Below are 15484 nucleotides of genomic sequence, written 5' to 3'. Positions count from 1 at the left end.
ATAGGGAAATAGTTCCCTAGTGAAGCAGTGGGCAGCCACCAATGCAGCGCCCGGGGAGCAGTGTGTAGGGACGGTACCTTGCTCAGGGGTACCCTCAGGGTAGCCGTTCAGTGGAGTTGAACCCCCGACCTTCCGATCATGGGGCCACCACTCTACCTACTGAGCTATCCCTTCCCCCCTTTTTTTTTTTCCTTTCTTTTTTTAATAAAAGGTTGGTGATGAGCCTTTAGGGTCTCCAGCTTTGCCTTTGCATCAGCATGAGACGCAAGAAAATGTCCCCAAAAGTCCATTTCTACTAAAAACTTCTTAAAAACTTGTTTCCTAAAATTGAGTTAAAAATGAGTCAGCGACAGGATTGATTGGTTGTAACAGATAATTTTATTTAAAAAAAGATGTGCTTGTATAGACAGACATGTTCAGTTTAAATACAATCTAAAATTAATTTTATATTTTTTTCATAATACTGGGAATGGACTACTTTTAAAACACTTTGAACCTAGTAACATTTCTATGACAAAGTAGCAATTAGCAGTGCAGCAACAAGCAAATAGAGTTTGTATACAAATCAATTACACAATCAATAAAACACGTATTTGCAAACTTCTGGTCAACATCTCATAAATAATGTAAATGCAACAAGTGTGAACAAGGAGGTCAACTTGGACACCTTTTTTTGTTTTTGTAAATGGTGCCTGGTTTTCCAAAATTCTCCGTTCAGCTCCGTTCTTCATAAATACAACAAAAATACTTTTCCAAACAGTATCTCTATCACACACGTGTTAGTTTGTCTGGAGTGTATTCAGTTTGAGTCCTCCAGGCTGCTGCTTTTCTGCTCCGAGTTGCAGTTGCAGAGCCGCTTCATTATACTTTGCAGGCTCGGCTCAACGATACCAAGCAGGGGTCTCTGGGAGGGGTCCCCGTTCCAGCAGGCCTCCATCAGCTGCCAGCACTCTTCGTCAAAAGTAGGCACGCGCTCTGGTCTGGAACCTGATGGAGGACAACATGGATACAAGTGAGTCTCTGGCCGAAACACGAGCGATCCAAATATTTCCTCAAATATTCACCCTGTTTGACAATCAACAGATTATCTGTGTGTTCAGCAGTGACAGTTACACTTCCTTACATGACCTACCACTTCATGGCCGAGTTGCTGTCATTCCCAATTGCTTCTACTTTGTTATAATACCACTAACAGCTGATTGTGGAATATTTAGTAGTGAGGAAACAGCTGGACTTGTTGCATAGGTGGCGTCCTATCATGGCACCACGCTGGAATTCACCGAGCTCCTGAGAGCGACCCATTCCTTCACTAACTTTGTAGAAGAAGTCTGCATGCCTACGTGCCTGATTTTATACACCTGTGGTTGTCGAAGTGACTAGAATACCTGAATTCAATGAGTGAATACTTTTGGCACTGTAGTGTACATTTTGTTTTGGGATTATGATCTCATTGCATGCATCGTAACTCTCTCCCAAATTTGCAAACTGAACTATGATTTGCATTCTCCAAGATTCAAAGAGTCTGGTAAAGGGCCGTTTACCTTTTTTAACGTTGTTCCAGAGCTGATCCTTGCTGGAACATTTTTCAAAAGCCTCTGGAAGTTTCACTGAACCGGTGCACAGGTACCAGAACAGGATCCCAAAGGCGTAGACGTCGACAGAGTTGTCATATTTTCCTGTCGGGAGACAATGCCACAGTGGAGACAAGTTAAAACCTGACACACAAAACAAGCTGCAGTTATGACTTCCTGCTCTTATAACTCTCTTTTTTTAATGCACTGCCCCATAATCATACCTGTAAACAGCTCTGGAGCCATGTGGATGGGAGTTCCTACTATGCTGCCAGACATCATGGCTTCTGGTTTACAGAAGCCCAGGTCGGTGATCTTTGCCCGATTTTGTTTGTCCAACTAGAAAAAGCAAAAAGATGGTTATCTAATCAAGTAGAAAATACTGCAGTATTTAAATTTTCACTCATAAAAATGTGGTCTGATCTTTATGCAAAGGCCAAGTTTACAGTCACCTGAGAGCATTCGTGCACACAGATGGCTCGTTGTAAGAGTCCAGCTGTAGGACGCATGCATAGCTATTGTGCTGCAGTCTGTAATTTTATATTTATTTATAGCATGCGTGTATATTTTCAATTGTATAATCAAAACAGGTATACAAGATCTGCTAGACAGGAGCAGGCATTAACAAGCATGTGATTCCTCCTACGCTTTTCCAAACAAGAAGGGGTCAACTTATTTTTCCATGTAAATACGAAGCTTTCTTTGATTTCATGTTTATTCATTTTTTTATGTGCATTAACACTTGTTACTTGAATGTTTAAAATAAAGATTGGAAACTGTAGTTCTAATGTTGGCTACAGCTATTAACAGAGTTAAATCAAACTACACTAATAACAATTAAACTGAACTTGCATCTGTTGAACACTTTTATTATCACATGCATTTAATGTGAAGGCTGGAAAAACTAAGAAAACTCTTGATTTTACTAACTTGTGGAACCTCATTCAGCAGCAACAACCTCCACCAGATGCTCCTTGTAGAACGAACACAACACAAAGGACAAATTTAGGAAAATTTCTCCCTGCAAAGCTGTCCAATATTTATGAGATTTCCTGATTTAACCCTGGGCAGACCATGCCACAACATCTCTACAACCACTCTGATAATTTAATTTTGTGCACTGAATTAACTGTTTCCTCATTGAATACAGACTTCAGAGCTGGGATGAAGCTTTGTTCATTTTTCCTCACAATTCTGTTTATTAAATTTGGGAAAGATAAAAGAACAAACTACAAAAAACTAACAACGCTACAGTGATGCTGTTAAACTGAAGCTGTGACATCAGTAATGCAATGAGACAATACTCCGCACTTGCACAGGGCCCGTTTTATATAGTGAAATACAACAACTAGTCCATAAATCCAGTCTACGTACTTTAGACCAAAAAGGTGGCGATCATCCGTGTCATCTATTCAATTCCAGATTATAAATCAACAGACGTTCCACTGATCACGTTCTTCCATATTCACAACCTCTGAGATTACAGATTTCCACAAAGAAATAGAGGAAGGATCATCTCTGACCCACTTCAACATTATAGCATTAAGAGACTGGATCACATCCTCTTTTGCAGACAGGAGGGAATCTTCCCAAGCAGATGCAAGAGTGCATTTTCCAAAAGCTGCTGACCTGTTGTTGCACTAACACTTGAACATACTACCGTCCAGACGGTTTGTGCATTCCCACAAACAACGCAACCTGAGATTTACATTTACTTTGTGTGGGGAACCTCCAGGTGGTCTTTTGCAAACCTGAGACATGCTGTATTTTCCTTTATGGTGGTTTTCTGTCAGCACTCTGCCCATTTACTATTATTCACAGTGGAAACAGACATACAGCTGTTTGCATTTTATTAGTGTAATCAGACTGTTTATATTTGTGACTCAGATCACAGGTGAGTAATCGATGTAGAGATTATTGTAATTGTATGATGCTGAACCTATGGAGTGCATTTTCTTCTGTGCTTGGAAAGGTGTCATTCAGATCAACTGTGCCATGTATTTTATGAACGTGGGCTACTTTGATAATATAGAGTTCTGATAGAGCTACACAGTCACAGACTATAGCCGGTCTAACTGACAGCTGATCTGAACTTACCAGAACATTTTTTAGCTTTATGTCTCTGTGCAGGAGACCCTGACCATGGAGGAAACGGATCCCCTCCACCACATCCAGAGCAATCTGCAGTCTCTCCTTCAGTGATAAACCAGCCTGGCAGGGACGAACAAAAACAACAGAGAGAGAGAGAAACCGGAGACTTAACAGGATGTAAAGAGCAGAGTAGAAGAGTACGGAGCTGCTCCTATAAAACAATGACCTAAGATCTCTGTTATTCGCTGCTTTATCGAGTCACCTTCAAGCCTGTGTAGAGGTCTCGGTGCAGCCGCTCCATGATAAGCAGCACAGATATGCTGGAGCCGTCTCCATAGGTGTAATCGATCACAGAGCCGTGCAGGTCGACCAGCCGCTCATGTTTGGGCAGTGACCTGAGGAGACGCACACACCCAAAGAAAGGGGAGGGAAAACATATTTTAGCTATAAAATCATAAAAGGTTTACTTCTCACCCCCGTCCACCTTCTTCTGCTTATACTTCTGTTATCTTGAAGTCAATCTTGTTTGCCTTTGATAAATTCGCCTCTGCAAAGTTTTGGAGATTCCAGAATTCCTCAGAGCTGAGGAGGTTATAGCGCACAAGCATTAACTGTGCTAACGAACTCATGCTGTCACCTTTAAAAATAAACACTGACATGACACAAAAGAGCCTCAAGGCTTCAACAGCCAAAACTACTTTTCTATAAGCTGGGTGGAGTTTGGCCTTGAAAACAAGCAGCCTGTCATGTTCTATAAGCAGAGCTCTGCTCTTGATGAATGCACCTGCTGCCTGAGAAACTTTCTTAGTCACAGCTGCTGAGCGCGAGTAAAGCTGCGATGCATTTGGAGCCAGCTGTTTGGTGTGAAGACGCGACTGTGTTCAAACACTTGTTCCTAATAACTCACCGTGTGTAGTGAAACTCTAAAGCCAGGTCATTCCAGTGTTTATCGTCAGGCGGGACCACGGACTTTAGTGCACATGGGTAGTGTCCTCCCCAGCTGTCACACAAATACACAACGCCGTACTGACCCCGGCCCAACTCCCGCCCGAGCTTGGGCTTGCCTGTGAGAAGAGAGAGAGAGAAAAAGAATTGCAGATAATAAGATTGTGTTTATAAATGCAGCTTTGAAGCTAAGTCTGAAACTTTGCCAGTGTCTGAGTATTTTAACCAGTCACTTATTGTGTTTCTAAATTAGATTTGCCTATTTTTAAGTAGTGTACTCACACTCAAATATACAGTGACCTTCACTGTACAGTTTCATCTACTGGGAGTGGAAAGTCTCCCTGTGTTTTTCCCCCATGACCTAAAATTTATACTTTTCATTCAAGCAGGGACACATCTTGGAGTTAAATTAGTTAAGTTCAGATTTAGAACTTGACGGAGCCACAGTTAGCAGAAACGTGTGAGTGCGCTGTGCCCATTTGTGGGAACGACAGAGGAATTCGGTGGTGACTCACCGTGCAGCAGCACATCCCTCAGAGAGCGGCTCTCCAAAGACAGGCGGGCCAGTCGAGGGGCGTGGTCCTTCCTCACACGCAGCCACAGGTCCTCGGTGCGCTCCAGACGACCCGTGTGCCCTTCCTCCAGCTGCAAACACAACACATGGCGTAACAACTCATGCCCTGCATTAGGACATATCAAATGGCTGATCTCATTCGTTAGCAATAACATTTTCCAAAATTTGTTACTAACCAGTTATTTTTGTAGGGAAAAAAAGCCAGCAGAGAGGCTCTCTCTAAAGTTTTAAACTTAATGTAAGCACAGCCCTTTAACTAACAGAGTCCATGTACAGAGCTGATGAATGCTTCATTGAGCCACCCATCATGTTTGTTTGGCCCAAGAACTTTCTCCTTCATAGTAAAACAAGTTTGGTCTCAAAAGAGTCGCACTAACATGAGTCAAAGACTGCTTTGCTCTCTACAGAAGCATGAGCACAAGCAGCTCATTACACATTTTAAGTTTCCTCCGTTTCTTTTAAGAACACCACATCACACCATGCTGAGATATACCAAGGTTCAACTAACAGCCTTGGTGAATCATCTTATTAGTACAAAATGTTATTTTATGTCTGTCAAACTGGGTTATCGTTACCATTTTTGTAGATTCAACTAAAGGTTTTTGTGGTTTTGTGACTAAAGAAAATGTAAAATTTGTCCTTTTTGCACACCCTGTACATCAGTACAGCTCTGACCACATGTTTTTGGATTCAATAATCTCAATCCATCTGTATGTTGTTTTTATATTAAAGCGTGAGATACTACCATGGAAAACTAGCTGGCCCTGAAGTTCTCAGTGACCCCTGGCCAGCTGTTTTGACCCCTATGGCTATGTGACGTCATTTGTCAGAGGTCAGCGCAGAGGAGCTCACCGACTCACTCCTCTTTTTTTTTTTTTTTTTTTTTTTTTAAACCAGAGAGCAACAGTAAACAGCTCTAATCTACACGGTTTGGTCACCACTAACAGCTCACTATTAACTATTACCAAACTAATAAAATACTGCAAGTTCAAATGTTGTTAAGTAAATTAAATTACTTATTTGTTTACATCAGGGTTTTTCCTGCATTGTGGAATTTTTTTGGTTCCAACTCAAAGACAATTCATGCAGCTCCAGAGGAAATTCCCCTCCCGGCTTGTAATGAAATTATTTTTTAACTAGTTTTGTTAATTGGGGTTTCATCAGCTCAACCAGAAAAGACATTTCTGTTTATCCAATGTTCCCCACAGGCCGATTCTGAGCCAGAAAACAAAATAAACAACAATTAAAAAAAAAAAAACCAACAACAACAGAGTAAGCTAGATTTGTTCATATATTCAACACAAGGCAGCTTTGCAGCTAAAGACAGAACTATGCTAATCTCAGCTTGTCTCGTAAATAAATCACGAGACAAGCTGAGATTATTAAAAGACATCTGCAGGAAAAAATTCACAACAATTAGAGTGATTAAAAAAATGCTTGATTGTATAAAGAACACATTTTTCTCGGTTCTTATTTACTCATGTATGTGAAGTATGAGCTTTGTATTTAAGCAAATAAGAAAAAAGAAAAGTTTGGAGCTGCAAGCTGTAACGTGTTGCTTAACGTGAGAATCTCTGAGAATCGGTGGGACTGGAGGTCATCCATATTTTGCACCAAGAAGCTGAAAAATTGCCGATAGTTTGATATCTGATTCTACCGATTCCCAGATGCAGCTCAGTAATGGGAAAAATTACAGGTCTGTAGTCTGCAAGTGAAATCACCTTAGGGGCTCGTGTAAAGTGCCGAGTATCATCGTCGTGTGCTCTTTTCGGCACAAAGGCCATTACACACCGTTGTAAAAAACCATGACATCAATTTGAACATCTTAGGTAACTTCACGAGTTATCGCATTCACAAGATTTTCAGAAAACTTCATCTGTGATCTTGACAATGAAGTCGAGGTCACCAAGATTCAAACTTATTGGAGATTTTTAGTAGATACACCCTTGGTATGAATTTGAAAATCCTACGTTGCTGTGTTCTTGAGTTATTGAATTCACAAAGCTGGGAGTCCACGCAGCTCGCCCACCTGTCTGGTGAGGTGACAACAATACCTTATCAGACTTTCAAGTGTTACTAATCCTGAATATCACACCAAGCCTGCGTTTTAATGTCCGTTATTCGCCGATGTCCTGCTTGTTTTTCTGGTCGCTCCAACAGGAACGTGACACACGTATGATGTTATTTTAGTCAGCTGGTTTCCACGGCACTCGACAAGTGGATCAGAAGCATAAATAACCTTATTTTCAATTAGTTATGTTCACCCAACATCACCTCCTCTTCCGTCACAATAAGTCATTGTATTTGTGTAACTGCATGATAATGGAGACACTGATGTGGCCCACACTGTCTGTCATGTGATAAATACCATCACTCATCTGTTGGGGGCTTTATGGAGGGATGTCCACGCCATGCATGCCAATTGCATAAATACAAAAATAATAACAGTGAATCTGATTAAATAACTAATTTGTTGTTTTATGCTATATTCGATTGTTTGACATTGTTATTTTACATTTTTACTTCTTGTTTTATTGTGATTTGTATCTGTGAAAAGTGGTATTTAAATAAGTTTCACTGATTTAATAAATTGTCCATTTTCGAGCTGTGCGGTTAGCAGCCTTTAGTCTTGCAGCTGCTAAAGAGAATGGGCTTTCAAAGAAGCTGCTGTGAATTGCTCCCAGCTCTCGCATTTTTTGACTCCCTGTGAAACCAGCTGCTAATGTTACACAAACAATAGTAGAGCCGTCCCAAATACCTCTCTGCATATGTGAGTTCCAGGAAACGTCTCATAAGGCATACCGCAGCATCACACGGCACTTTCATCTCTGCTGCTCAACAAACAAACAACAATGTGTAGATGCTGTGGTCACGATTTTTCCCTATACACCAGCGGTAGCTCTAGTTTCACAGCCTCACTGCCCTGGAGGTGGTGCCTTACTTTAAAACCAACATTTTTTTGACTGCAGTGAGAGTTACTGGTGAGTAGTCAACCTTTATTGAATCATCACCATTTCATTGACAGTTTTTTACGTATATTTAAGATCATACAGGGGAAAGTATTTGTAGGAATAGGAAAGAAAAAAGTGCAGCTAAAGCAAAAGAGAAGGTTTTAACCTGACGCAGAGATGTCCCGAAAGCCTCGTGGGAGCTGTTGAGCCGGGTCCTGAACTGCGAGCAGATACTTCGGGCCAGTTTGGCAGCGCTGAGACTTTCGATGGCATCCTGGGCCACTTTGCGCTTCCAGTCTGGAGTGATGGCAGGAGGGTTAACAAACGTTATCCGGTGGATTATCTGCAAGGAAGAAGAAGAGACTCATATCAAAAGGGAAAAACATAGCCATCTCATCAGAAGTCCGAGTACTTTAAAAATGATTTGTGTGAATGTTTGAGACACCGACCTGTTTGATTTGCTCCCAAACGAGTCTCGTGACAGAAGATCCAGAATGAAAGGTGACCTCTACGTGATAGGCAGCATTTAACAGCTGTGACAGGTGAGAAAAGGGTTAGCACAAAACCCAAATTTTAAGACAATCTGTGAGTCTAAAAAGCTTCTAGCATGACTAATAAGAGCTCATTATTCTACTTTTGTGTAAAAAACAAAATAAAACAAAAAAACAAACATCTCAAATAACATGTGAGAAACCACTTTTCCACTTCAGGAACTCAATCAGGCACAAGTTCACAGAACAGGCTGCTCTGTTCCACTGTGTAACATCCACTCACCTAATGTGGTGATGTAACAGCAGCAACAGCTTTGACAGTGACACCGTTCAACAACACAGCACAAAGTATGAATAACTGTATCTGTCAGACTCAAAGACAAGAATATTAGAATTAAACTGTAGACGGGCGCTCTACAAAAGATAAAGTCACCAAAAGAGTGCATCTTAACCAAAACCACAAACCCAATTCCAAAAGAATTGAGGTGCTGTGTGAAATATTAAAAAAAGAATGATTTGCAGATCTCAAACTCATATTTTATTCGCAATAGAACATAGAAAACATTTCAAACGTTTGAACTGAGAAAACATAAAAGACACATCCTAGTACACACATCTGTGGTATAAATTCAAAATCCTACGTCACCATCGCATTAACCCCGCTCGCCCACATAACAACAACAAAGGCTGAGGGGTAAAAACAGTGATATAAAAGAAGAGAGAAGCAAACCAGAGACACCGGATGTCACACATCTTTGTTGTGCTTCTGAAAATGAGCTTTCAAAACTGTGATGGTTTTAGGTTTAATTCCTGTTTCTTTAGAGGCCCTCAGAAGTCCACAACCCAACAGGAGATACTTTCTTTCTGCAGTGGAAAAGACCATTGTTCCTGTTGGCCCTTCAGTAAAGTTTCCCCTTTAAACTTTAATGAAATACTTGACATTTTTATATGCGATTAGTGTTCACACCTTACATTTCTTGACACAAACATGTTACATTAGCCTCCTTTCTCACCCACCTGTTTGAGATGATCAGAAGTGATATTGTGAACAGAAGAATCAAAGTTGGACTTCTCCAGACTGCTGAGGCATCGCTCCAGAGTTCCTACAAAGCTCTCCCTCAGATAATCCACAGAGCTGATGAGTTTATTCGCCACAGCCTGATTCAAACTGGCCACTATCAGCTCCTGGATCTGGTTGATGCAGGATTTTATCTCTTTTGACGTAACAGGCTCTCCATTTGTTGTCACGATGACGTCTATTTGACGTAAAAGAACACCGTTTGTCATGTTAACGTGTGGCACATGTAAACAATAAGGACAAATAAATATTGAATAACTGATGTCACTGGATTTTCGTTTGATGCTCAACATGTGTACTGGAGGATCAACTCAAAGTATTTATATGACTGCATCGGATTTTGCGAAGACTACTTGTTGAAAATCACGTTTCTCCACAAGAACAAACTTAACAACGCTTCCTACAAGAAAAATAATCATCCCCAGAGGGTGGCAAACTACCTCACAGGTACTCTTCATGCTGTTTGGAGGTAGATTGACTCTCCAGGGTTTGAGCCAACAAAGATGACGAGCAGCGATCATACACTTTAATCATCATCCAGCATTAAAAATAATTCTTAAAAAATTCTTATAAATATTATAAATTTTGCCTTTTACTGATCATCACTAATATTAATAAGTGTAAACACATTTTAAAACACCCATGTTTTTGGATGAAAGGTGAAAGAAAAAAAGGTTGCAAGCTCCAACACACATTTCATTTTATCACTCATTAATTGTGCTGTAGGAGCGGGGAAAAGGTTCTGAATTCTATTAGCTAAAAAACTAGTTAAACTTCATTTTTATAGAAACTACCTGATACTATGATTTTATGAGTATGGACTCTCAAGAGTATAGTTTAAGTTAAAATAGAACGATGAATGAAGTCCTTAAAATATTTTGATGTTCATTGTCTGGCAGCAGATTTGAAGGCCTGTAGAAACTGCATAAACAAGGAACTTAATTCTTCATACTTGTTTAAAAACAGCCCAAATCACAGATAATAAAGCTTTAAAATGAAAAAAATAAAACAATTCAACGTCAGTGCAATAGTCCCGACGTACAACACCACGTACCAAATTCTAATTATTTTTTTTTCCTTTTTAGAAAGAGAAAGTTTCAGTTAATATACTGTCCAAACTTTCTTCTCTGTAATTTCTTGATAAACTCAATACATTTTTGAATTAATTTTTTTAATTTGATGAACTGACAATCCAGAGCCAAGCTGGACTTTTTAAATTGAAGTAATTAAAGTAAAGGGTTGACGTTGGCACAATAGCGTTTGCAAACTTGTCAATATAATTTTACACTGGATTCTGCTTCCAACAGTTCTTCTTCTCCTTTGTGTACAAAGCATTGTGTCAGACTTACTGTAGTTTCAACAATGATCTCTACTATCTTTCTCCAGAGGAGAAAAATCTATTTATGTTGCAACACTGATGATAAGGTTATGGGTGGAAAAAGTGCACGTTGCCAATTTCCTGATTAAAAGGGGAAAAAAAGAAAAAGAAATGGTTCAGTGTTAAAACACCTGCACGGAGTATTACTCAATGTTTTACAGATAACCAAGAGAAGTTGTTTCTCAAACATACCCGGAGCAAAAGCAACAGGCAATGACTGCCTTTTCTTTCTGAATATGTTGAGTCAGACAGTGCCAAACTTTGGGGGCAGATTGTGAAGCACAGATGGCTTGGTTACATCTGTTTAGATCTATGCAAGTATCTAAAGACTATGCACAGTCTGGCTTTGTAGGCTGTAAACACTGATACACTCACTGGCCATGTATGTATACCTGTTCAACACAAATTTCTAATCAGCCAATCAGATGGCAGTAACCCAATGCATTTAGGTACGCAGACACAGTCAAGACGACCTGCTAAAGTTTAAAAGGTGCATCAGAACGTGAAGAAAGGTGAAACTGAAACTCGCCTGACTGATTTTGGGTGTCAGTCAAGCTGGTTTAAGTATTTCAGAAACTGCTGACCTGCTGGGATTTTCCCACTTAACCATCTCTATTGTTTACAGAGAATGCACAACATGTTGCAAAGTCCAAAGCATCTCAAACTGGTTTCACTGTACTCCAGTGGCCTCCACAGGTACCAGATCTCATTCAATAGAGCACCTTTCGGGTGTTTTGGAATGGGGATTCACATCATGGATGCACAGCTAACAAATCTGCAGCAACCGTGTGACGCCATCACTTCAGTACAGACCAAAATCTCTGAGGAACATTTTAGCACCTTGTTGAATTTTTGCATTGAAGAATTAAGGATGTTCTGAATGCCCAAGTTGGGGCGAAGGGGTCCAATCTGCTCCTAACATGGTATACCTTACAAAGTGGACAGTCCGCCAGCAACTCTAAACTGGATAATTGGGGGAAAAACAAATGGATGGATGGCACCATGTAATCAGAGGAATAATTAGTTTAATTTAACTACTTAATTAATTTAACTAATGAAACCGTGCATGCATGTGTGCCAGTGTTCAGCCAAAAATATTATCAGGGTGATTAAATTCATCTCGAACAACACCCATACGCCCCCCTCAAAAAAATATGAAAATAAATAAAAACAAAAAACACACAAACAAAAACCCAACAACAGGCTCCTGTAGATGGAAACGTAAACATGTTCCATTTATACAAATCACAAATAGAAATACTGGGGCTCTATTAATGATAAATAATTTCCCCCAGGGATCAATAAAGTATTCTGATTCTGATTCTGATATATTAATGTTAATTAGTCACAATTAAATATTTTAAGTTTTTCCTCAGAAACAGAAAACCTTATCTTGCTTGGTGACATCTAACAGCCACAGAGTCAAATTACCAAAAACCACAGAAATCAACAAGTCATCTATGCTAGCCACAAACACCAGACATGGAAACCGCAGTACTGCTAAGGTTAAAACACATCCTCTGCGATGCTCATTCAAACAGCAACCTTGTACATTGTGTGTGCAGACGTACACAGAAAGACTACAGATGAGGTGAGGTGCAAAACATTATTATCATCATCATCATCATCACTATGAACAATAAAAACATTAGTTGTGGTTTTCCTTATACTTTTTCAAGGCTAAGCAACATCTGCCAGAAGTTTATGTGATCACATCTGAAAAACAGTTTAGACACAAACAAGCCGATCAGATTACTAAGATACTTTGATGTAATCTGTGTCGCAATCTTTTGTGCATTTCACCATTTACAAACAGGTCGAGATGGCATTTCCCTTATAGTATGAAAGATCCTACGCCTGTCTATTAGCACCGGTGCTTATCTGCTCACCTGTAAACTCCAGGTTGGCAGCATCCTCCAGTAACTGCTCTTTCATGCTGGTGAGTGTCTCCACTATCATCTCCTTCATCTCTTCCTGTTTGCGGTTAGCAATGGCCATAAGGGAGTTGAAGAGTTCACCCTCTTTCTCGCGGGTGTACTCCAGCCTGCGTGGTGTTATCTGCAGGTCCCTCTGCATGTCAAAGGCCTGCAGGAAAGTGAGGCACAAAGGACAAAGGTCTGTTTGGACCCCCACTGTGACCAAGAAAATCATCAAGTGACTGTGTCTACTGTGAAGCAGTAGAGCAATACATACGAACATATGAATAAAGACGAACAGTAGTAGGAAACATCATTGTCTGACCTGGTTGATAAAAAGATCTAGACACCGACAGTGAAGTCCATTGAGCAGGCTGGCAGCTTCCACCTGCTGATTTTGAAGCACCTGGCGAGCAAACGGCACCAGTAACCGATGCGGTCTTTCGAAAGATTCACCCAACATGCTCTGGGGCTTGGAGCCCGGTGTGGGCATCTGCGTTGGGGTGCCACAGGAACTGTTTCCTGTCGGGCTATTGAGAAAGCCAAGTGACAGTAGCTGCTTGTGAAGGGGGCTCTTCTCCTTCTCTGTGTGGCGGCCACGTTCTGGGGATGCTGCTGGAACGCTGTCAGGCAAACGGACAAAACAGATGGGAAAGGAGAGCATCTCTTTGACCTTCCAGAGCTGTGCCACCTGTTCTGAGCTGAGGGAGTCCTGGTTGATGGCATAGAGTATGACTGGGATCACATTGCGAGTGCAGTCTTCCAGAGCTTCTTCTATGGGCTGGACACTTGGGCAAGGCACCACCATGACCTTTGCTTCCTGACGAGGGAAAACAAAACAAAAACAAAACAATATGACGCTTATTAAAACCAAATGTTTATGTAGACATCATTACAGGCAACGTGTTCATCTTTTTAGAAAACAGACAATTCAATCAAATTAAATAAAAATTTACATTTTAGTGAAATCTAGCAATACAAAAACTACTAAAAGGATGACGCCGGGTTTATTTCACAAATATCTGACGAAACTGGCGTCATTTAATTAAAACTAATAAGGACAGAAAACAGCGTTACCTTATTTATTGTACATGTAATAAAATATGTACAATTTCCCATGTGTGAAACAAAAACTCAACAGTATCAGGGGAAAAAAAAAAAAAAAAAAAAAACTTCAGATAAGACCTTCGTTCAACCTCTGCTTGGCACCAAACAAAAGGCCGATAAACAAAGTGACTATGAGTAAATAAGTAAAGTAAATCCCCTTACAGCCAGACTTCTGGATCCCACTGATTGGCTGTCTCGCTATGTGGCCCACAGATTACAGTCAATCAATTATATATACTCATGATCTCAACTCATTATGTATATAAGACGCACCTGTCCATAGGATCAGTTTCTTCTATTTAAACATCTCCACCATCATGGGCCAAATCATAGGTCAAACAACGTCAAACCCTTGCCTCATAGGGTGAGCATGGTCATGGGAAAAGTGGTGGATCAGCCCAAAACCACACACGAGCAGCTTGTAAATGATCTGAAGGCAGATGGGACCACAGTCACCAAGAACAGTAATGGTAACACATCATGCTGTAATGGACCCACAGGGTCTTACTGCTCAAGAAGGCAGATGTACAGGCGCAGTTTCCGCTTTCCAGTGAACATCTAAATGATTCAGAGAAGGCTTGAGAGAAAGTGATGTGGTCAGATGAAACTAAAATCAGGGTTCTCTGACATCAATGCAACCCTTTGTAAGCAGGGAATCAAATGATTATTTACCCCACTATAGGTGTCTCATGGGTGCTGGTGTAGGGCATAGATTTAAAAAAAGCTGAAACAGTCTTTTAAATGTCTTCTTTTTTCAAAAGTTTTTTTCCCAAGCTATTACAGCCGTGGCAGGCGTGCCTTACATTTATGTCTTCAACCTGCGGTGTCATGTGCACGTCAAGATAACACCAAAGTGTAGCGGCACACCAGCACTTCAGCTGACGTGGCATCACTTTTTGCGCATGCTCCTTTCCGCAAGTATAAACCAAGATGCGGTGCTGTGCACTGGCTAGTTTACAAATGCAGATGAACATTAAAGAGCTAATAAAACACTATCAGATGATGAGGACTTCGAGATTGCATTTTGGCAACTGGAATTCATCTTTTTCTCAACATGTAACAAAATGCCTGCTTAAACACGATTGGTTGCTAAAACCCAGTGTACAAAACAAACTAAAGAGCTACTCTCACCAAATATTTGAACCCTTGCCTACTGCTCGGCTGTGATATGTGCCCTGCTAATAGAGAACTGAACAAAAGCTGAAGCCACACTGCAAACTGTCCAAGCCTGTTTTTCTGCATTAGGTTTGGCAGCAAGTACAAGCTTCCATATTGGTGCAAATCAAAAGGCAAATACACCGATACCAATCTGTAATTGGTTAATTCCCGATCATTAACCAATGGACTGCTATTAGTCAGGCTCTAACTCGGCCATTAACCTT

At 40.5% G+C, this 15484-nt stretch overlaps 1 protein-coding gene across 1 annotated transcript in view; it reads right to left on the bottom strand.

Annotated features, from left to right (window-relative positions):
- Window positions 1–359: 359 nt before the first annotated feature.
- dstyk (dual serine/threonine and tyrosine protein kinase) overlaps window positions 360–15484 on the bottom strand; it is a 29254-nt gene continuing 14129 nt past the window's right edge. Inside the window, exons 3-14 of the mRNA XM_085274043.1 lie at window positions 13321–13815; window positions 12969–13164; window positions 9641–9879; window positions 8582–8665; window positions 8299–8475; window positions 5123–5252; window positions 4570–4726; window positions 3925–4057; window positions 3669–3782; window positions 1796–1910; window positions 1542–1676; window positions 360–987 (exon numbers count right to left, since the gene is read on the bottom strand). Coding sequence (XP_085130169.1) covers window positions 800–987; window positions 1542–1676; window positions 1796–1910; window positions 3669–3782; window positions 3925–4057; window positions 4570–4726; window positions 5123–5252; window positions 8299–8475; window positions 8582–8665; window positions 9641–9879; window positions 12969–13164; window positions 13321–13815 — 2163 coding nt within the window. The 3' untranslated portion in view covers window positions 360–799. The remainder of the gene's footprint in view (window positions 988–1541; window positions 1677–1795; window positions 1911–3668; window positions 3783–3924; window positions 4058–4569; window positions 4727–5122; window positions 5253–8298; window positions 8476–8581; window positions 8666–9640; window positions 9880–12968; window positions 13165–13320; window positions 13816–15484) is intronic.

The sequence above is a fragment of the Mchenga conophoros genome, linkage group LG5, assembly GCF_057382185.1.
Source record: "Mchenga conophoros isolate Kocher_MC1m ecotype Shallow Benthic linkage group LG5, M_conophoros_male_GT1.1, whole genome shotgun sequence".
Classification (NCBI taxonomy): Eukaryota; Metazoa; Chordata; class Actinopteri; order Cichliformes; family Cichlidae; genus Mchenga; species Mchenga conophoros.
This window is presented reverse-complemented; position numbering and strand designations above follow the sequence as displayed.